Below are 19673 nucleotides of genomic sequence, written 5' to 3'. Positions count from 1 at the left end.
GCAGGTTTCTGGCTCCCCTCGGAAACCAGAACAGCACCCGGCAGTGCCACGGACCCAGCTGCACCACAGCTCCAGCAGCAGCTGAAACACAGCATGTTCACCAGGGGTCCCATAGGCCCAGGGAAACCCCTGGGTCCCCTCCAGCACTGGGGATCCCCCTCCTGCACCCACAGCACAGGGGAGCTGCCCCTGGCACCAGCCCAGCACTCACACCAAACCACAGGCAGGACAGGCACAACTGTGCCCAAACCAGCTCTTCTGGCAGCACCATCACCACTCCCAACACCTCTTACCTTCCTCAGCACCTCAACCACCATTTTCAGCCCCGAAGTGCCACCACACCTTCACCACCACCACCCAAGCACCCGACAGCACAGCTGCCACTTGTCACACCCCAGGGACAAGCCCCCAGTGTCACCCCAGCACACAGACCCCAGTGGAGTTTACTGCAGCTTTTTTTTTTCCTCTTTATTTTCCTTACACCATGATGTGTCATTGGGCATTACAATTTCTCAAAACTTCCAGATGGACTTTTAACAAATTTTGGTTTCCTACCGTCGGTGTGAGAACATTAAGGCAACGTACAAAAAAAAATATCTGACATAAATTAAAAACAATGTGTAAATTTACAGGTGTAAATGCCAAGTTTCAGCCACTCGAGTTGAAGAAGTTCAGCCCCGTGATGCCGACCAGGATTTGGGGACAGTAGGACATGGAACCAGAGATGGGTGGGTTTTAAATTTTCCCAACCTTTTGCTATTAAGAACGGCAGCAACAGAAGTGAATTCTCGATGGGACTCCTACCAGCCTCTACAGGAAATCTGGAATATTCCACACTGGATGTACAGCACAGCCTGGCTCCCGCTACCCTGCGCAGGGCACTGCGGGGGGTGGGGGGGCTGCGCAGGGTATTTCAGCAAGGGAAGGGTTAAACAAGGTGACATCAACCGTCCAGAGCTGGCACTGCTCTGCCAGCTGGCACACACTTTTTTTTTCCAAGGGGAAAAAGGCTTATTCCAGTTGTATGAGGCTAGCACGAGGTGTATAGATTTGCCTGGGCAAACATACACAGTGATGAGAAGGGGCGGCAGGCGCGGGCGCCCGGCAAGTCCATTTAGAAGCATTTACGGTGGACGATGGAAGGGCCGGACTCGTCGTACTCCTGCTTGCTGATCCACATCTGCTGGAAGGTGGAGAGCGAGGCCAGGATGGAGCCTCCGATCCACACCGAGTACTTGCGCTCCGGCGGGGCGATGATCTGTGGGAGATGTGGTGGTCAGGGCGGGTCAGCCTCCCCTGCACCCCATGCCTGCCACCCCCTGCTCCCCAACCCCCTGCCAGCCCCCCCACCCCAGCTCCTCACCTTGATCTTCATGGTGCTGGGTGCCAGGGCCGTGATCTCCTTCTGCATCCTGTCAGCAATGCCAGGGTACATGGTGGTGCCACCAGACAGCACCGTGTTGGCGTACAGGTCCTTCCTGATGTCCACGTCACACTTCATGATGGAGTTGAAAGTGGTCTCGTGAATGCCACAGGATTCCATGCCTGGCAGGGAGGAGGAGAGCAACCAGCTTGTTAATGAACACCACGGCACCTCATTTGGGTGGCACCACCCCACAGCCCCACCCAGCACATGGGCACCCCCCGCCCACACCTACCCAGGAAGGAGGGCTGGAACAGAGCTTCTGGACACCGGAACCGCTCGTTGCCGATGGTGATGACCTGGCCATCGGGCAGCTCGTAGCTCTTCTCCAGGGAGGAGGAGGAGGCAGCAGTGGCCATCTCCTGCTCGAAGTCCAGGGCGACGTAGCAGAGCTTCTCCTTGATGTCCCGGACAATTTCCCTTTCGGCTGTGGTGGTGAAGCTGTAGCCTCGTTCTGTCAGGATCTTCATGAGGTAGTCTGTCAGGTCACGGCCGGCCAAGTCCAGGCGCAGGATGGCATGGGGCAGAGCATAACCCTCGTAGATGGGCACGGTGTGGGTGACACCATCCCCAGAGTCCATAACAATCCCAGTGGTACGACCAGAGGCATACAGGGACAGCACAGCCTGGATGGCCACGTACATGGCGGGGGTGTTGAAAGTCTCAAACATGATCTGGAAGTTCAAAGAAAAAAAAAAAAATCCATTAGCAGAGAGGAATGAGCTGGGCTGCTCGCACCCAGGTTAGAACACACATGCTGACATGCAAAAAAAAAAACCAAAACACTGGTGTGTGAAGGAAAAGGCAAAGAACACAGGCAGAAACACAAATGAAAGAAACCTGAGGCGTCAAGGGAGAAATGCCAGGAGTACAGAGCCCTGAAAATGTCGGGAGAAAGAAAAAAATAAATAAACTCAGGTTTAAGATGTTGTAACAAAAGAAGGTTTGTGAATCAGGTGAGTGAAGGACAGCAGCAGGCATGTATACCTGTGTCATCTTCTCTCTGTTGGCCTTGGGATTCAGGGGAGCTTCTGTCAGCAGCACAGGGTGCTCCTCGGGAGCCACCCGCAGCTCGTTGTAGAAGGTGTGGTGCCAGATCTTCTCCATGTCGTCCCAGTTGGTGACAATGCCGTGTTCAATGGGGTACTTCAGGGTGAGGATCCCCCTCTTGCTCTGGGCCTCATCCCCCACGTAGCTGTCCTTCTGCCCCATGCCCACCATGACACCCTAGGGAGCCGAAAGGTTGAGTCAGCGCCCGCCCGCCGGCACCACCGCCCCGGCCCGCCCCTCCCTCCCGCCCGCCTACCTGATGCCGGGGGCGACCCACGATGGAGGGGAAGACGGCGCGGGGGGCGTCGTCCCCGGCGAACCCGGCCTTGCACATGCCGGAGCCATTGTCGATGACGAGGGCGGCGATCTCCTCTTCCATGGCGTAAGCTCTGCGGGAGGAGGGGCAGCGGAGCGGGCGGTCAGCGCAGCCGCCCCGGGAGGCCGCAGCCCCTCCCCACGGCGGGACGGATCCCGACCGCCCCCCCGCCCCCGCGCGGTCCCGGGTCCCGCAACGCAGCGGCCCGGCCGCGGGACCCCCCCCCCCCGGGACCCCCCCGGCCGCCGTTTGAATCTCCCGCGCCCTGACGTCACCCGCCGCTCCACCAATCGCAGCCCGCCCCACCTCACACCGCGCCAGCGGGCGAGACCCTCCCCCGACACCGGGGGGGGGCGGGGGGGGAGCCCGGCCGCAGCCACCGCCGGCCAGAACAGACCCCGCCAACACCCCCCGGGCCCACAGGAGAAAAGGGGTGAGGCGCGGGGGCAGGACCCCGCCCCGCGGCCGCAAAGCCGGTACCTGTGCGGGGGAAGCTGCTGTCGGCGCTGAGGAGACGGTGCCGCCTGGTCCGCTGCCGCCGGCTGAGTGAGGCCGTCCGGCTGCCAGCCCCGAGCTTTTATACCCAGAGGGCGACAGCCCCGCCCCCCCGGCCGAGAACATCGCCATATATGGAGATCTTTCAGAAACACACGCTCTCATTGGTTGGCGCCGACCCGGCCACGTGGGGCGGCTGCCGGGCTGCCCCCGCCCCGCGGCACCCCGGAACCTGCATGGCACGGGGGGGGGCGCGACCCCCGGCACCCCCTCCCAGCACCGGCGCCCCCCGGCACCGGCAGCCGCGGCACCGGCACCCCCAGCTGCCCCTCAGGTAGCGCCGGGCCTGGCCGGGCCTGGCACCGCACCCCGAAGGTGGCACCGCGACCCCCATCCCGGGCACCCGACGGGCAGCATGTGCACCCCACTGACGGCACATGCACCCGACCCACCCGTGGGCACCCCACGGATGGTGTGTGGCACCCCACCCACAGCACCCGGCATACCCTGCCCCCCTGCAGCACCGGGCAACACCTGCACCCACCCGCCTCTGTGCACCCCACCCACAGCACCCGGCACCCCAGTGCAGCACCGGGGACCCCCACCAGCAGCACCTTCCCACCACCGGCAGCACCAGGGACCCCCACAGTACCCGTCACCCCTGGAGTGCCCACCACCCCACTGGCAGCACTGCCCAAGGGCTGGGCAGTGCTGGGGACCCCACCTCGACCCCGGCTGCACCCCCAGACTCCAGCAGTTGCCTCTCCAGGAGAGCCCTGTGCACCCCCATAGGTAACACCAGGTATCCTGTGGGTTACACCCGTGTGCGTCCCACGGCCATAGGCACTCCCTGACCCAGCATCTGTAGCAGGCCAGGCCTCTGGTGTGGCACAGTGCACCCCGCAGGCAGCAGCCCACTGGCAGCACTGGGTACCCCAAAAAGCTACAGTCCAGGACCCTGACGGTGCACCCCATGATGGTGATGGTGCATCCCACTGATGGTATGTGCACCCCACCCACAGCACCCAGCACCCCACAGGCAGCACCAGGCCCCCCACATCACCCCATGGATGGTGCTGACACCCCAGGGCCAGCGCTGAGCCCCCACAGATGCCCCAGAGATGGCACCCCATGGTGGGGACAGCAGGCCTATGGGCAACCCATGTGTCTCCCCAGGGAGAGCCCCACCAGCCCAGCAGCCCCTCTGGCCCCACCAGCCTGAGGCCCACCTTGTGTCCAAGCCCCCTGCGGGTCTGGGGGTGCCAAGGGCTGTGCCACACCACTGCTTGGTATTGTGGGCACAGCTCACACCCGTGCTCTGTGCTGAGCCAGGTAGCCACACATCATCTCAGGTAGCACCATGCCATGTCAGGTAGCCACACACCAGGTCCAGTGGCCATGCACTGTGCCAGAGACTGACAGACAATGCCTGCAGCCCACCTCCCAGCATGGCTCCAGTACCCCCAGATCCTCTGAGCCAGGTGGGTGTGGGGAGGTGGCAACTGGTGGCCCTGCTGTGGCCAAGCTCCGTGTCCCCCGAGGGACCTCCAGCACTGTGCAGGGAACGGGGTGCCGGGGCTGGGTGGGTGGCAGAGGGACAGGAGGTCCCACATGTCTCCCCAGTTTGAAGGGTCTCACAGCCCAGGAGGGCGACAGAGGGCGGGGGGCTGGTGGCCAGGTGGGCACTGGTGCCACGGGAGGGGGGGCTGGCTGAGGGGGGCTGCTCAGGGGGGGGCTGCGCAGGTGACAGCACAGGTGACACCATCCCGAGGTGCAGGGACAGGCCGGACCCTCCGGGTGGGGACAGGGTGACTCAGGGCCGGGGGCCACGGACACTTGGGGGGTCCTGGGCAGGAGACGTCGGGGGGTCGAATGCGGGGCCGGGGGCTCCGGGGGGGGCCCGGGCGGTGCAGGGTGTCGGCCCCGGCGCCTCCTCCTGCCCAAAGAAGGCAGCCCCGGTGCCGGGTGAGCCAGGGCCGGGCCGGGGCGGCCCCGAGGGGGTTCCCGCGGTGGGGGGCGGGCACAGGAGGCCCCGTCCCGGCCGTATTAGGAGAGATCGGGCCGGTGGAAGCGGGACGCCCGGCCCCGATACCGCCCCCGCCGGGACCTTCGGCCGGGCCGGGGGGGGCAGGAGGAGGAGGAGGAGGAAGGCTCCAGCCCCGCCCCGGTGATGCGGGTGTGCCCCCCCCGCTGCCTGTGCGCAGCCTCCGTCGCCAGGGTGACACACTGTCACCGTCCCCTCCCGTCGCCATGGTGACGGCCGAGGGTTGGCGCAGGGAGGGGTGTTGGTGGGGTGGGGTCCCCAGGGGACGCTACCACCTACCACTCAGCAGCCCGATGCGCCTCCTGTCTCCGGCACACGCCCCGACGCCCCCAAACCCCTGCCCAGACCCCCTGGGCTGTCGGGGCACGGCAGAGCACCCCCCATCATCCGCCAGCCCCCCCTCCAGGGGCAAAGACCACGCCGGGGGTCCAGCCCAGCACCCCCCCATCCCTGCCGGGCAGGGGTCGTCAGCTGGAAAGCCGGGGCAGCCGCCCCACGGGGGTGCCGCGGAGAGGCGAGGATGCAGGGACAGACTGCGGCAGTGGGGCAGGGCCCCCCCGATGGCAACCTGACCCCCGCCGGGGGGGCTGGGGGGGCCGGCACGTATAAATGCAGCTCCTCGGCTGCTCTGCTGGGCAGGTGCTGGCGAGCGCCCACCGAGAGCTGGCACTGCCGGGTCCCGGGGAGCCCACGACCCCCCCCAGTCCCTGCAGGACCCTGACCCACTTACTGCCCCCTCCCCCCGGCCCGAAAACCGACCCGTCTCCTTTTCGGCGGGGGTCAGTTACACCGCACCGGGCAGTGCGGCTGCGGCTCGGGTAACAGAGCTGCTTAGGTGGGGGCTGCGGGACCCCCCCGGCGTGGTAAGAAAGAGCCCGGCCATGAAAAAGTCATGAGGCAACCGAACCCGGGGACCTATTTTCAGGAACAATGAGCGGGTGCTGCGCTGATACCGGAGCCGCGGGGCTGGGGGAAGGCGGCAGCGGCCAGAGCCTCCCTCAGCACCGCCGGTGCCGGCACCGGGTGTCCGAGCGCTTAGGGGCACCGGCGGTGGCAGGTCCCGGTGCCAGTGCCGGTCCCTGCCTGTCCCCAGGGCCCTGCGGTTGGGCATGGCTGAGGCAGGGGGTTTGGGTGGCTGTGACTGCCCTGGTTAGGGGGTCCCGGTTGAGCTGAGGGTGGGTGGCTGCAAAGCAGGAGTGGGGACTGACCCCTGCACGCCTGTCCCCAGCCAAGGCAGCACACCCACACTACTGTCATGAGTTTCAGGAGGTCTCAGCCCAGCGGCACCGAGGACCCTGGGTGATGTGACCCCGATCTACAGCTGCAGGAAGGATTTGGGACCACAGGACAGATGGAGGCCAAGGGCCCCAAAGCAGGATAAAAGGTTTAAACTAATCAAAATGCCTGGCTAATTGGTAAGGCGCTTAGGGGCAGGCCGGGAGGCGGCGCGGCTGGAGGTGACCTGCTGCTGAATCAGAGGGGCCGGTAACCTTAGCCTGCCGGGAACGGATACACCGGCCCGTGCCCGGATCGGGTTCCTACCCAAGTTTTCCACCCGCGGCTCCGTGGCGGGACGGGTGAGAGCCGGGACCCTTGCTCTGGACAGTGGCGTGGCCAGGGGGCTGCTGTGGTGCCCCCTCGCCTGTTGGACTTGGCGGACACCCCGCTGCAGGTTCCAGCCTCCGCAATCTGGACGGACGTTGTAATCCTACCTGCAGCTAATTAAACGGGCCGTGGCCCCCGGCCCACCCCGCCGTGCCGTGCCGCGTGGCCAGTGCGGCAGCGGCGCCAGGGCAGCGCAGACGTCCCCGCTGCGACGCCTGGGCTCAGCAGGGCCGGGGACCCCCCGCTGCCCCCCCGGGGGCCACCCCGCGCCAGGGGAAGATGCCAACGAATGGGATCCACCAGGTCCTGAAGATCCAGTTTGGGTTGATCAACTGTGAGAGCCGGTACCTGACAGCGGAGAGTTTCGGCTACAAGGTGAACGCCTCGGCGCCCAGCCTGAAGCGCAAACAGATCTGGACGCTGGAGCAGGATGAAGCCGACAGCTCCGTTGTCTTCCTCAAGAGCCACCTGGGCCGGTACCTGGGTGCCGACAAAGATGGGAAGGTGCGGTGCGAGGCTGAGCAGCCGGGCCGGGATGAACGGTTCAGCATCATCACGCAGTCGGACGGGCGCTGGGCGCTGCAGTCGGCCCCGCACCGGCGCTTCTTCGGGGGGCGGCAGGATCAGCTCTCCTGCTTTGCCCCCAGCGTGACGGAAGGGGAGCTCTGGACCGTGCACTTGGCCATGCACCCCCAGGCCAACCTGCTGAGCATCAGCCGCCGCCGCTACGCCCACCTCAGCGCCCAGGAGGATGAAATTGCCACCGACAGCAACCTGCCCTGGGGGGTGGATGCTCTCATCACCCTCTGCTTCCAGGACAAGAAGTACAGCCTGCGCACGGCCGACGAGCGCTACCTGCGCTGCGACGGGGCCCTGGTGCCCGAGCCCGGCGCTGGCACCGGGTACACCCTCGAGTTCAAGGCTGGCAAGTTGGCTTTCAAGGACTGCGACGGCAAATACCTGGCACCCACCGGACCCACCGGCACCCTCAAATCTGGCCGCAGCTCCAAGCCAGGCAAGGATGAACTCTTTGACCTGGAGGAGAGTCACCCCCAGGTGGTCTTCACGGCTGCCAATGGAAGATACGTCTCTATCCGGCAGGGTAAGGGCTGCCTGCACCTCACTGCCTGCTCCCTGCCAGTTCCCTGCTACCTGCTCCCTGCCTGCTCCATCCCTGTCTGTACCTCCCTGCCAGATCCCTGCCTGCATCGGGACCCACCATGGGGATAAACTCAGCCAAAAGCACCCACAGCCAGAGCACCCTTGGGGCTCCCCGCCAGGGAGAAGACTCTACAGTAATGAAAGGGTGGGGGGCCTGCAGCCAGTGGGGCCAGGGCAGGAGCAGCAGTGGGACCCTGGGTCTGTTTATAGGGTATATATAGGAGTCTGGGGTCGTGTAGAGGGGCCTGAGGGTGTATTTAGGGGTGTGCATGTGTGTGTAGAGCTCCATGGGTGTGTACAGGTGGGTGTGTGTAAACACAAGCGTCTATGCACACATATGCGTGCATGTAGTGGTCTGTGCAGTGTTTGCAGGTGCACGTGTGTGCACAGCCCATACATGCTTGTGCATGAACAATGCTGTGTGTGCACATACATGTGCATGGCTCTGCAGCCCATGTGTGTGTGCAGATGTGCAGGGCTCTCTCCAGCCCCGTGTGTGTCACATGCCTGCACCTACACGTAGGGCTGAGGTCCCTAGTGCCCCCCGTGTGCTGGGCTCTGCACTGGGCTGTGCGTTTGCACAGCTTGCACACACAGCCTGGTGCCCAGGCGACCCCCACGGCCAGGCAGCTGTGGCTGTGCTGTGTCCACGGGCACCGAGAATGCACCTGCCCCAGTGCCAAGCAGCTTAGTGCTGGGTGCGGGTGGGGGGCAGGCTATAAATAGGGGTTTTGTGCACTGCGGCCATAACCAGATGGATGCGGCCGCAATCAGATTAACCAGCCCAATTAGCACGATTGTTTGCTGGAGGATTTACCACTGCTGGGGAGGGGCTGGGGCCGGTGGGCGCACGTGGCTGGAGCGGGGCCGGTGCCAACAGCAGCTCCCACCTGCAGGCGTCAACGTTTCGGCGAACCAGGATGAGGAGCTGAACCACGAGACCTTCCAACTCCAGATCGACCGTGACACCAACAAGTGCAGCCTGCACACCGACACCGGCAGCTACTGGACCCTGGTGGCCCATGGGGGTATCCAGGCTGTGGCCACTGAAGTGTGAGTGGGGAGGCCAGGAAAGGGGGGCCAGGGATGGTGGGAGGGACACAGGTGGCCCTTGCTCATGCTGTCCCTCTCCCTGCCAGTGCTGCCAACACCATGTTTGACATCGAGTGGCGCGGGCGGCGTGTGGCCCTGCGCGCCAGCAACGGCCGCTATGTCTGCACCAAGAGGAACGGGCAGCTGGCAGCCGTCAGTGACACTGTGGGTAAGTGCTGGGGGCAGGCGGGGCGCGCCAGTGGTGGCCCTGCTACCCTGGGGTGCTCAGGGCCAGGCTCACCCCACAGGGGAGGACGAGGAGTTCACCCTGAAGCTGATCAACCGCCCGATGCTGGTGCTGCGGGGTGAGCATGGCTTCGTCTGCTACCACCGCGGCTCCAACCTGCTCGACTCCAACCGCTCTGTCTACGACGTTTTCCACATCAGCTTCAGTGACGGCGCCTACCAGATCCAAGGTGGGTGATGGGATGGGGGGTACCAGTGTGGGGGGCTGCTGTAGGTCCACCTGGACCCTGCTGATGGCCCCCCCGGACTCTCTGCAGGCCAGGGGGGCAAGTTCTGGTATGTGGCGAGCAGCGGGTCGGTGTGCAGCGATGGGGACCTCTCCGAGGATTTCTTCTTCGAGTTCCGGGAGCGTGGCCGTGTTGCCATCAAAGCCAAGAACGGCCGGTACCTGCGCGGGGACCCGGCCGGCACCCTGCGGGCTGACAGCGAGTCTGTGCTGCGGGCCACGCTCTGGGAGTACTAACCTGCCTGGCACCAGCCCCTCACCACCACGGTGTCCCCAACGGGGGACGTGCCACAAGGGGAACCAGCTCATCCCCAGGATGGCGGTGGAGCCGGTGGTGGCACCATCCATAGCAGCTGTGTCTCCAACCGGCCACCAAGCGTGGCATTAAAGTCAGTCTGGATCACATGGGGGCAGAGCCTCGTCTTCCTTTGCACCCCGAGGGCTGCTGGGATGAAGCCCCAGGATTGTCCCCCCATTCCCTTCTGTAACCCTGGGTAGAATCCCCCCACTCCATTAAAAGGGCTGATCCAGGATGCTGGGATGTCCAGGCTGCCGCAGGGGGATGGGGGTTCAGCAAAGCAAACCCACTGCGGGAAGGACCCCAGGAGGCTGCAATGCCCAGGGACCCTTGGCCAGGCTGGGGGCTGTGGTCGGGGGGGAAGCTCCACCAGGGAGCTGGCAGGAGCCTAGAGGGAGATGGAAAGGAAGAGACAGGCACTGGCTGAGCGGCACAACGATGGTTTTCATGGCAGACGACAGATTCACAGACACTGGAGCGGTGCGGGGGCCACCCCGCGCTGCACCGCCAGAGATACAAGGTCATTTATAGAAACAAAGGGGGGAACGACAAACCCCCTCCCCTGCCCAGCAGAAAACGGGGCTCCCCCGGGACGGGCGCCCGCTGGGCACCCTGGAACAGCACCCTGTTTGTCCTGATCCTGAAAGGCGAGGTGGCACGGGGGGCACAGCCCACAGCCAGCACGGTGTGGTGGGGAGTGCTAAACTACCACGGCTAAGAACGATCCACAAGACAGCACGACCCTGGCGGGTGTCCCGGGGGGCATGGCTGGGCTGGGGGAGGTGGCAGGGCCAAGGCTGGGCCAGCCCAGAAGCCCCTGCTCTGCCACCAGCACCCCAAGACCCTCCGGTGCTGCCAACACAACCACAAAACGCACACACACACCCTCCCCCCACCACTGCTGTGGCCTCCCTGCCCTCACCAGCTCCTCCCTGGGGAGGGGGGTCTCTCCCTACTGCTTGCCCTGTGGGCACCCACCCACCCCGGCCGGCGGGGCTCAGGGTCCCCAGGCACGCTGGCTGCCCCCGGCTCACAGCAGCACCAGGCTGGGGTTGCGCAGCTGCTGGTAGACCTGCAGGAGCTTCTCGGCTGTGGCTGTCCCCTCCTCACCCAGGGGTGGGTGGTCCTGCAGGGTCTGCGCTTCCTTCAGCAGCATCTGTGTGATGGAGATGGAAGGATGGACACCCTGAAGGGAGGGGACGGGGCACGGCGGGCACCCACTGCTGGCACGTGGCTCACCTCGTGGTTGGCCTGGATCTGGCGCAGGTACTGCATGCGGAGGTCAGGGGGTCCTGAGCCCTGGGCTGCCTGCTCCAGCACCAGTGCCTGTGGGAGCAGAGAGCTGGGATGGGATGGGTGCTGGGAGAGCCCTGGTGTGGCAGCACCCAGCGCTGGGAGCCCAGACCACAGCTCTAGGCAGGAGGCAGCCACACTGCCCTGCTCTCCCCAGGCCTGGCACCACACTTGCTGGTGCCAAAGCACCTCTGGGAACACGGCCAGCCCCCACGTGCCGCGGGGCCCTGCTCCGTTCAGCTGCCAAGCGGAGTGGGGCCCGTTCCTGGAGAAGGCACCTCCTAGGGCTCCACGGCCCCAATGCCCAAATCCAAGGCTGAGGCTTGGGGAGGGAGTGGGGTCTGTGATGGTCCCACTCCCCAGCTGTGCCGAGTTTGTTTAGGGTCCCCCCAGGGCCCGTGATGCAGCCCCACGGTGCCGGGCGTACCTGGATGCGCCGGATGACAGCGTGGTGCATCCTGCAGGTGTGGGCCAGGGACGGGCTCTCCATCAGGATCTCCACAGCCTGGATGGGGCCTGCTGGGCTGAGGTCATCCATGGCCACCTGGGACAGCCAGCACATCCTCACTGCAGGGGAGGGGGAGAGGGCGGCCCAGGATCCCTCCCCATGGGCATGGGGTTCCCCATCAGGCTCTCCCCCTCCCTGCACCCCAAAACCCATTTGCTCTGCAGCCTGGGTCAGGCAGAGGCAGCACAGACACTGCCAGCCCAACCAGGCACACTAGATCCCCTGCCCAGCCCCCTCAAGGAGTATTTGCCCCTGGCGGGGCCACCAGGTCCTGTGCAAGCCCTTGCCCACCCCTCCAGCCCTGGCTGGGAGCAGTGGCAGAGGCTGGTACTGAGCTGGGGGTGCCAGGCTGCCTGTTCCCAGGCTGCCACCCCAGCAGATCTAATCCTGCTGGCTTAGCCTGGGAAGAACTGACCCTGCCACTAATCACATCAGTGATACTGGAGCTCTCAAGCCTGAGCTGGGCCACTCATGGCCCGGGTGGTGCTGGGCCCCCTGGCATGGGTCAGCCAGCCCCCAGGGAAAGCTGGGCAGCAATTCCTGTTTTTCCTTTGCACTTAGAGAAGGATTTTCGCATTAAAGGGGGACGAGGTTGCTGGGAGGGGGCACCTGCCTTTGACCTCCTGAAGCCTGCTACTGCACACTGACATGGCAGAGCTCACTGCCCTGCCTGGCAGGGAAGGGAGAACACCCAGGGAACACATCCCTGCCTGAGCGTGGCCACAGCCCTTGGGATGCCTCGGGTTGGGAGAAGTGGGACCAGCAACGCAGCCCCTCCAGCCCAGCCCCACAGCAGCTCCCAGGCAACCGGACCCACAGCCTGGGGCTCACAGGGCGAAGCCACCCACCACCCAGGGGCTGCAAGATGGAGTTGGGTCCGTGGGCTGGGGTGGGGGGAATTCCTCCACCGGGCTAACCCATTCCTTGCCTCTCGGACAAGCAGCTGCACGTCCCCGCCGTCCGGCGCCGCGCCACGCACCGATGCCACCTCCGTGCCGCTCAGCGCCGCCGCCCCGGCGTTCTCAGCCAGCAGCCAGCGCAGCGTGGCACAGCTCAGAGGGACATCTGGGAAGGGAAGGAGAGAGCCAAGGTCGTCAGGCTGATCTGCCCCTGTCCCCACAGCCCAGCAGCCCCCAGCAGCACCAGAGGGAGCAGATGGGGCCAGTCCCCTCCCTGCTGGGACAAGCTGGGCTCAGTCACAGAACGGCCACCATGTGCCACAACAGCAGCAGATATGTGCTGGGGTCCCACAGCCCTCCTCGCCCAAGGACCAGGCTGGTGGCTGCCCCAGCCTGCACACATGGGCTATGATGGTGCCATCCCAGCCTCTCCAGCGATGGTCACAAGTGCCTGCCCCCAAAAAGACATCCCAGAAGCTCCCAAGATGCTCCTCTCCAGGTACCCACCTGAGCTGGAGGTTTTCAGTGCATTTTTCAGCAGCTCTGAGGACACCCTGATGGAGGCTGCTGAGGGGGGAAGTTTTTCCTCTGCCGGGGTGTGTGGCAGCTCGCTGGTTTTCCCCTCCTCAGGTTCAGTCTGTTCCTGGGATACCTTGAGGAAGGTCTCCACGGGGTCTGGGGGTGCACAGGGAGCAGGTGCTGGTGGGGAAGTGTCTGGCCCAGGGAGGCTGCTCTCCAAACGGAGGCACTGGAGCATGTCAATGGTGCATTCACTGAGGGGCAGGCAGATCCCCTCTCTGTCCGGGGAGAGGATGGGTGAGTCATCTGGCAGGAGATCGTCCAGGGCCTCGGAGGAGTCAGAGCCACCGCCCAAAATATCCCGCAAACTGTAGTAGAGAGCACAGGAGATGGTCAGAGGCAGGTCCAGCTTGGTGTCCGCAGCGGAGCCGAGGGGCAGCGTCAGCTCTCTCTTGTTCCCAGGGAGGAGCTGGTTGATGGGGAAGGTGAAGGTGGTGGCTGAATCCACAGACGACGACTCCTCTAAGGCACAGGGGCTGGCCAGGAGCTGCACACAGAGGGTCCAGCCCTCCTCCAGGCTGTACTCGCTGCAGTTCTCCAGCAGACAGGAGATGGTGACAGTATCCTGGAGCAGGAGGCAGCTCCAGTTGGCAGTGACGGTGCAGGCGATGGGCTTCTGGCCTTCCTGGCTGGAGAGCAAAGCCGCGCTCACGTTCATCACCTGGTTCAGGCTGGCCAGGGCTCGGTTCTTCTGGTCCACTGCCTTCTTCAGGAAGGAAACTCTGCAAGGACAAAGTGTTGGTGCTGAAATTGCAGGCAGGACAGCAGCCAGGTCAAGAAGGGGAGCATGGCATTGGCCAGAGGCTGCTGTGTCACCTGGCAGATGAGCCAAGCACGAGCCTGGTGCCCTGAGCCACCCCAGGTCCCTGTCCAAGGCCCCCTGGGTCCAACCTGTCACTCTCCCCATGAGCCTCCACCAGCTGATCAGACCCTGTGGAGCAGCTCCAGCCAGACCCCAGACCCCTGTGAAGGGGGGGGACACTCACCCATGTCCCCTCCCTGGGGGCAGATGGCCACAGATGCTTGTGCCTGCCCTGCCTGTCACTGTGGGCTTGGCAAGCGCGGCAGGGCAGCTGGCACCCTGCCTCCCCCACCTTCTGCTGCTGAGGCTGCAAACATCAGCCCAGAGCCGGCTATGCCCGGGGGTGGGGGGCAGCCCTTAAACACTATTTTTATCCCATTTTCATCTGGGAAGGTGGGGGGGAACTTCCCAGCTAGGCTCCTGCACTCCAGAAAGGTTGAAGCGGTTCCTGCCAGAGCCCTCACAACTGATGTGTAAAACCCTGTCATGGTCTCCACAACCCTGGCAGCTGGCAGGGCTGAGCTGCCCTTTACCTCTCCGAGGTGTTGCCTATCCCGGAGAGCAGCTCCTTAATCCTCCTGCCAGCCTCAGCAGGCGTCAGCCCCACGTCAGTGTCCTCGGGGCTGCACAAGTCGCAGCTCATCAGTCGGCCTTTGGCAGACAGGGCCAGCAGCTCCGACTCACCTGCGGGCAGAGACAGGGCAGGTCAAGCAAGGAGGGGCTGTAGGGGGGGCCTGGGGCTGCCCGGAGGGCTGGGGGGTGGATAAAGGGGGCAGGAGGAGCACGGGATTGCACTGCCTGCCTCAGGGCAGCGGGAGCCAGAGGGATTGCCTCCTTTTGTGGAGGGGTAGGACAGAGACAGGACACAACCACAACAGCACACCCAGATGGCAGACAGCCCCCTCAGAAGGGAAACATCCCCCTCCTGCCTGTCCTGTCCCCAGCCATGCTTCCTGGAGCTGGCCATCCCCAAGCCAAGGCCAGCAGCAGCTGGGGGAGGCACTGGTGGGGTGACAGCATCCCAGGAGCCAGCACTGCCATGCAGGGTGCCCAGCGACAAGGCATGCAGCTCTGCGGGCAGCAAGCAGGGCTGGTGTGGGCAGGGCTGGTGTGGGCAGGGCTGCCTGCTCTGCCTCTCCTGCCTGCTCTGGCCCCCCTTGCTCTTTGTGCTGCCCAGGACAAGGGGCTCAGCTACGGCTACGAGATGCTTTATCCCCGTCTTAGCCCTCCGCTCCCTTCCAAGGACGAGCGCACCCTGCCGTGCGCCTGGGCTGTCACCACACACTGCCAGGCTGCGGGGGAACAACAACCCCCCAGGCTGCAGGACTGTGCGGTGCAGAGCCTGCAGGAGCCCCCAGACCAGGAAGCAGCACACTTGGACCCCCTTTCCAGAGCAAGCCTCCTCCTGGCTGGCCCGGGGCTGGTGCTGGCATCCCGAGGGAAGCTGTGCAGACTGGCTGCCTCCGGCCAGGCCGAGCTGGGAACGGCGAGCGGGCGGGGAAGTGCCGGAGCTGCCAGCGCGCCTCGCGCGGGGCCCGAGTCAGCATGCTCGACAGAAACGACTTACAACAAGGAGGGGAGTCAACAAGAACGGATGAGGACGGAGCCCAATCCGGACCGACCGGAGGGGTGGAACAGGCAGCTATCCTGCCCCGCTCCGCCCCGTGCCCCGGCACGCCCCGCTGCCAGCAGTACCTTCTGACGCCCGAGACGACAAGGAAAGAGCCACAACGCTACAGATACTTAAACTGGCCGGCGAGAGGACGGGAGGCAGGACCCCGGCGCAGCTCTCTGCGTCCTCGGGGTCAGAGGAATCGCCGCCCCAGTCCAGGTCGACGGCAGAGATGTCCGAGTGCGTGCTGTAGTACATGCGGCTGCCGCTGCCGCAGGCGGCGCAGAGGATGGGCCCGCGCAGGTAGTACTCCCTGAGCTCCGGCACCGTCGCCTCCTCCCGCTGATCCGCCTTCATGGCCACCATCTTCCCGTAGTGGCCCACGGCCACCACGCAGTCACAGCCAGCCTCTCCGAAGAGCTGCTCGTCCTCGGCTTCCTCCGCCGCCCTCCGCTCCGTCCTCAAGGCCCCGATGAAGACGATGGGCTCTTCCAAATGATGGAGGATCTTCACGGGGGGGTCTTGGCTCGAAACATCGTGGCAGCCATCGACAGCTGGTGAAGAGCTGAGGGCCTTCAGTGGCACGGAGCAGAGCTGTCCATCTGGGAAGCCGCAGAGGATCATTGGAGACTCCAGCATGGCAGCATCGACCCCAAAGAGCAGGCTGAAGAGGGGCTCTTCCAGCACGAAGCCCCCCGAGCACCACAGCTCCTCCCCAGACTCCAGGGTGCCGGGGGATGAAGCGCAGCACAGGACGGGCAGGAAGCAGGAGGGGGGACCATCCTCTTCATCCCTGGTCTGGGGGCCAGGGCAGAAGCCCACCTCGCTGACCTGCCGGTACAGGGGACTCTCTTGCTCAGGGCGAGGAAGCTCATGCAGTTTCATCCACCATTTTCCATGAGCCTGGGACAAGGTGATGACAAAGCTGTTGAGCAGAGTGAACATGCACAGGCTGGAGTCTGGGAAGATGCAGGCATCCGAGTCCACGGGGAAGACGCCGGAAGGGCAATTGCTTTCTTGGCCGTCGCCATCCGTCTGCTCCATTAACCTTCAAGCAAACAGGGAAGAGCTCTGAGCCAAGGTGTGGGGCGAAGCCAGCACTTCCCTTGGCTGCTTCTTACCCTGGCCCAGGGAAACAACCTCCCTGCAGTGCAGCTTTTAGCGTCTGCTGCAAGAGCTGGAGCTTCAAACCGGGTAACGCTTCCCGTGCCGGCAGGAGGACAGGCAGGGAGGCCAGCAGTGGAAGCCAGGGCCTGGCGAAGGCCCAACGTGCCCCCCAGCCCTCAGAAGTGTCCCCAGGGCTGATGGCACGAGGCTGGCTCGTGTCCCCCGGGGTGGGTGACCGCCAGCTCACCTGCCCTGCTGGTCCAAGGAGACGCAGTAAATGCCGCTGTGGGCGCAGAGGATGTAGAGCTGCCGGGGCTGGGGCAGCAGCTCCACGTGCCACACCTGGTCAGGGCACCGGTACACGGCCTGGGGAGAGGAGTGGAGAGAAACATCACTGTCCTGTCAGGAATGTCACTGTCCTAAGGTGAATGTCACTGTCCTACAGACGGGGCTACTCACAGCAGGTGTGAGCACCCAGGGAGCCACAGTGCCAGGCTGGGCTGAGCCCTGCTCATCACACCTGTGCAGGGTAAGGAAAGAAACCACCAACTGGGGATCTGCAGGGAACCACGGATTAAAGCTATTTCCTGCAAATGCACATTACGAGCAGTTTCCAGGAGCGATTCCAGCAGCACAGCCCCCAGACCCCACTGGGGGTCTGCTGGGTGAGGGGCAGCTGCCCTGGGTCAGAAGAGGGGCTGCGGGGAGCCAGGCAGCCCGTCAGGCTCCTGAGGGGAGGGAAAAGGGGGATCAGGGAGCTCGTACGTGATCTGCTTTCCTGGGAGGGAGCGCAGTGTGGGAGGCGAGTCCTGATTATTACAGCGGTGCCTTTCTTAGGAACGATAATAGGAGCACATTTAAAAAAAGAAGCTGTGTACAACCCAACCCGGTGACTGCTGTTAGTCACAGCAGAGACAAGAGCAGAGCCCTTCCTAGGGGAGAAAGCAAAGAGGCACCGCTTTGCTAAGGGGAGAAACCTTTAAAAAAACCCTTTCCGGTTTAATTAAATGTCTTGCAAGTTCAGGAGAGGGGTCAGGTGGCAGCACCCCACCCACCCCCCCAGAAGGGGTCTCGGAGCTGGGTAAGGGGGTCTGGGCTGCTCAGGAAGGTCGTTTGGGGATGGGGGGCCCTGAGGGAGGGATGCTAGGAAGGACCCTGGCCCAGGATGGGTGACTAGTGAGGGGGGACACAACTGGTGTCCAGGACACCGGCCCCAGAGCCCCTTCCCAAGGCAGGGGACACAGGACAAAGCCCCCTCCCCAGCCCCGCCAGGCCCCTCACCTTCAGCACTTTTCCCTCCTGGTCGTAGACATAGACGAACTCGCTGCCGTTGGAGAGGTAGATCTCGTTCTCGTGGCACAGCACGCGGGGCTTGCCCGCCACCAGCCCCCCCACCGGGCAGCAGAAGCCGGCCAGGTAGTCCACTCTGTGGCCCAGGTGTGCCATGGTGCCGGGAGGGGCGCGGTGCCAGCCTGGGGGCGCGGACGGGGGGGTCAGCGCCGGCTGGGCCCTCCCCTCTAGCGGGCACCGAGGGGTCGGGGATGGAACCCCCCGCCAGCACCCTGGGGGTGCAGGATGGGCCGGGCCCCCTGGGGCCACTGACAGCTCAAGACATGCGGCGACCCGGCCCCCCCACCCCCCTGGCTGAGCCCCCCACTGCTCAGGCCCAGCCTCACGCCCCCCACACCTCTGACTGAGCCCCCTCATACCTCAGGCCTAGATCCTCACCCCCCAGGCCCAGTCCCACAGCCCCCCCAAAACACCCAACCCAGTCCCGCAAACCCCCCCGTTCCCCACCCCGGCCCCTCCAGCCTCAGCCCGCCAGACCCCAGACCCATTCCAAAGCTCCCACGGCCCAACCCCCCCCCCCATCACCTCCCCTCAGCCCCTACCTCCCCCAGCCCCTCACTTCCCCCGCCGGTGCCTCCCGGGGAGCTGCGGGTACCGGGCGGGGGTCGCGGGCGGCTCCGCTTTACGGCTGCGCGGCGGCCGCCGCAATGGGCGGGGAGTTTGCGACAGGCCGTAAAGCCGCGATGGGCGGGCGGGGGAACGTCAGTCCCCCCGGGTCGGTACCGGGGGGCGGCAGCGGGGAGCCCCCCCCCCTCCTCCCCCGCCACCCTCCCCGAGACCCGCCGCGGCGGGGGCGCAGAGAGGAGCCGGCGGTGCTGGCGGCAGCGGGTTTATTGACGGCGGTCGGGGACCCCCCCGGGGCAGGGGCAGCCGGTGCCGTGAACCCCGGCGGTGCTGGGGCGGCTAGTGTGAAAGGTGGGGGGGTCGGCGGGCGGGCTGGGGTGGCCCCCGGGGGCGCTGGGGGGCGGCGGGGCCGCGGGCCCGGCTGAGCTGCTCCACCCCGGCCTCCACTTCGGCGAAGCGGCCCGAGAGCCGCCCCAGCTGCTCCTTCAGGGCGCTGAAATCCCGGTACAGCTCGTCCAGAGCCCCCGACAGGGCCCGGATCCTGCGCGGGGGGAGAGGGGGTGAGGACGGGGCCGTGCCCGCGGGGGGCCGTGCCCGCCGGCCCTGCCGCCCCTCACCTGCCGTAGTCGGGCAGCACGGTCTGGTGGTCAAAGAGCAGCAGGTTCCGCAGCTGGGAGGTGATGGCGAACTTCCAGTTGTCCAGCACCAGCGTCAGGTTGGCACAGCCCTTTGCCCTCGCGGCTGCGGGGAGCAGGGGGCAGGGGCTGGCTGGGGACCCCCGGCGGGACCCCCGCCCCAGCAGCCCCGCCGCCCCGCGCCCGGGGGCAGGGGAGCGCCGGCCCTGCCCGTACCGGGGGTGCGGAGCGGGAGGGAGTCCCCGTCTGCCCCGCCGTCCCTCGCCGCCGGGCGCCGCTCGGCCTTGGAGGCAGCGCCCAGAGCCGCCAGGAGCAGCAGCGGGAGAAGCCGCGACATGGCGCTGCGGGGGGCGCGGGCCCCGCCGGCC

The 19673-nt window shown here is 65.3% G+C and overlaps 3 protein-coding genes across 4 annotated transcripts; 1 reads left to right on the top strand and 2 right to left on the bottom strand.

Moving 5' to 3' along the window:
- Positions 1 to 437: 437 nt before the first annotated feature.
- On the bottom strand, positions 438 to 3334 carry ACTG1 (actin gamma 1). 2 transcript variants are annotated; one of them, XM_051634590.1, is made up of 6 exons: positions 3270 to 3334; positions 2730 to 2862; positions 2411 to 2650; positions 1659 to 2097; positions 1364 to 1545; positions 438 to 1258 (listed from the first exon to the last, which is right to left on the bottom strand). In XM_051634590.1, the coding sequence occupies exons 2-6, from the start codon at positions 2850 to 2852 to the stop codon at positions 1115 to 1117; spliced, it is 1128 nt and encodes a 375-aa protein (XP_051490550.1). In that variant the 5' UTR covers positions 2853 to 2862; positions 3270 to 3334; the 3' UTR covers positions 438 to 1114. The 2 variants fall into 2 exon arrangements, with proteins under 2 accessions (XP_051490550.1, XP_051490551.1); XM_051634591.1 differs by lacking the exons at positions 2730 to 2862; positions 3270 to 3334 and adding an exon at positions 2264 to 2301 and having other exon boundaries at positions 2411 to 2557.
- Positions 3335 to 7212: 3878 nt separating this feature from the next.
- FSCN2 (fascin actin-bundling protein 2, retinal) lies at positions 7213 to 9944 on the top strand. The gene is made up of 5 exons (XM_051634873.1): positions 7213 to 8035; positions 8991 to 9147; positions 9234 to 9355; positions 9435 to 9602; positions 9690 to 9944. Exons 1-5 carry the CDS (start codon positions 7213 to 7215, stop codon positions 9893 to 9895), a joined length of 1476 nt encoding a protein of 491 aa, XP_051490833.1. The 3' UTR covers positions 9896 to 9944.
- A 436-nt stretch (positions 9945 to 10380) lies between these two features.
- On the bottom strand, positions 10381 to 18756 carry FAAP100 (FA core complex associated protein 100). The gene is made up of 10 exons (XM_051635054.1): positions 18649 to 18756; positions 18038 to 18228; positions 17004 to 17122; positions 15733 to 16697; positions 14571 to 14721; positions 13164 to 13957; positions 12686 to 12822; positions 11677 to 11793; positions 11196 to 11282; positions 10381 to 11112 (listed from the first exon to the last, which is right to left on the bottom strand). The coding sequence occupies exons 2-10, from the start codon at positions 18200 to 18202 to the stop codon at positions 10987 to 10989; spliced, it is 2661 nt and encodes an 886-aa protein (XP_051491014.1). The 5' UTR covers positions 18203 to 18228; positions 18649 to 18756; the 3' UTR covers positions 10381 to 10986.
- Between the last annotated feature and the right edge of the window lie 917 nt (positions 18757 to 19673).

This window comes from Apus apus, chromosome 17, assembly GCF_020740795.1.
Source record: "Apus apus isolate bApuApu2 chromosome 17, bApuApu2.pri.cur, whole genome shotgun sequence".
In the NCBI taxonomy this organism is placed as follows: domain Eukaryota; kingdom Metazoa; phylum Chordata; class Aves; order Apodiformes; family Apodidae; genus Apus; species Apus apus.
Note: the sequence above shows the minus strand (reverse complement) of the source record. Positions and strands in the feature narration are given on the sequence as shown.

Excerpts from the sequence above, each read along its gene's own strand:
- ACTG1 (XM_051634590.1), bottom strand. The coding sequence starts at position 2,852 with ATGGAAGAGGAGATCGCCGCCCTCGTCATCGACAATGGCTCCGGCATG. Across the intron at positions 2,651-2,729 it reads TGGGTCGCCCCCGGCATCAG|GGTGTCATGGTGGGCATGGG; the intron begins GTAGGCGGGCGG and ends TCGGCTCCCTAG. Across the intron at positions 1,546-1,658 it reads GTTCCAGCCCTCCTTCCTGG|GCATGGAATCCTGTGGCATT; the intron begins GTAGGTGTGGGC and ends CCTCCCTGCCAG.
- FSCN2 (XM_051634873.1), top strand. The coding sequence starts at position 7,213 with ATGCCAACGAATGGGATCCACCAGGTCCTGAAGATCCAGTTTGGGTTG. Across the intron at positions 8,036-8,990 it reads ATACGTCTCTATCCGGCAGG|GCGTCAACGTTTCGGCGAAC; the intron begins GTAAGGGCTGCC and ends TCCCACCTGCAG. Across the intron at positions 9,603-9,689 it reads CGGCGCCTACCAGATCCAAG|GCCAGGGGGGCAAGTTCTGG; the intron begins GTGGGTGATGGG and ends GACTCTCTGCAG.
- FAAP100 (XM_051635054.1), bottom strand. The coding sequence starts at position 18,202 with ATGGCACACCTGGGCCACAGAGTGGACTACCTGGCCGGCTTCTGCTGC. Across the intron at positions 11,283-11,676 it reads CTGTCATCCGGCGCATCCAG|GCACTGGTGCTGGAGCAGGC; the intron begins GTACGCCCGGCA and ends CTGCTCCCACAG. Across the intron at positions 11,113-11,195 it reads AGATCCAGGCCAACCACGAG|ATGCTGCTGAAGGAAGCGCA; the intron begins GTGAGCCACGTG and ends TCCATCACACAG.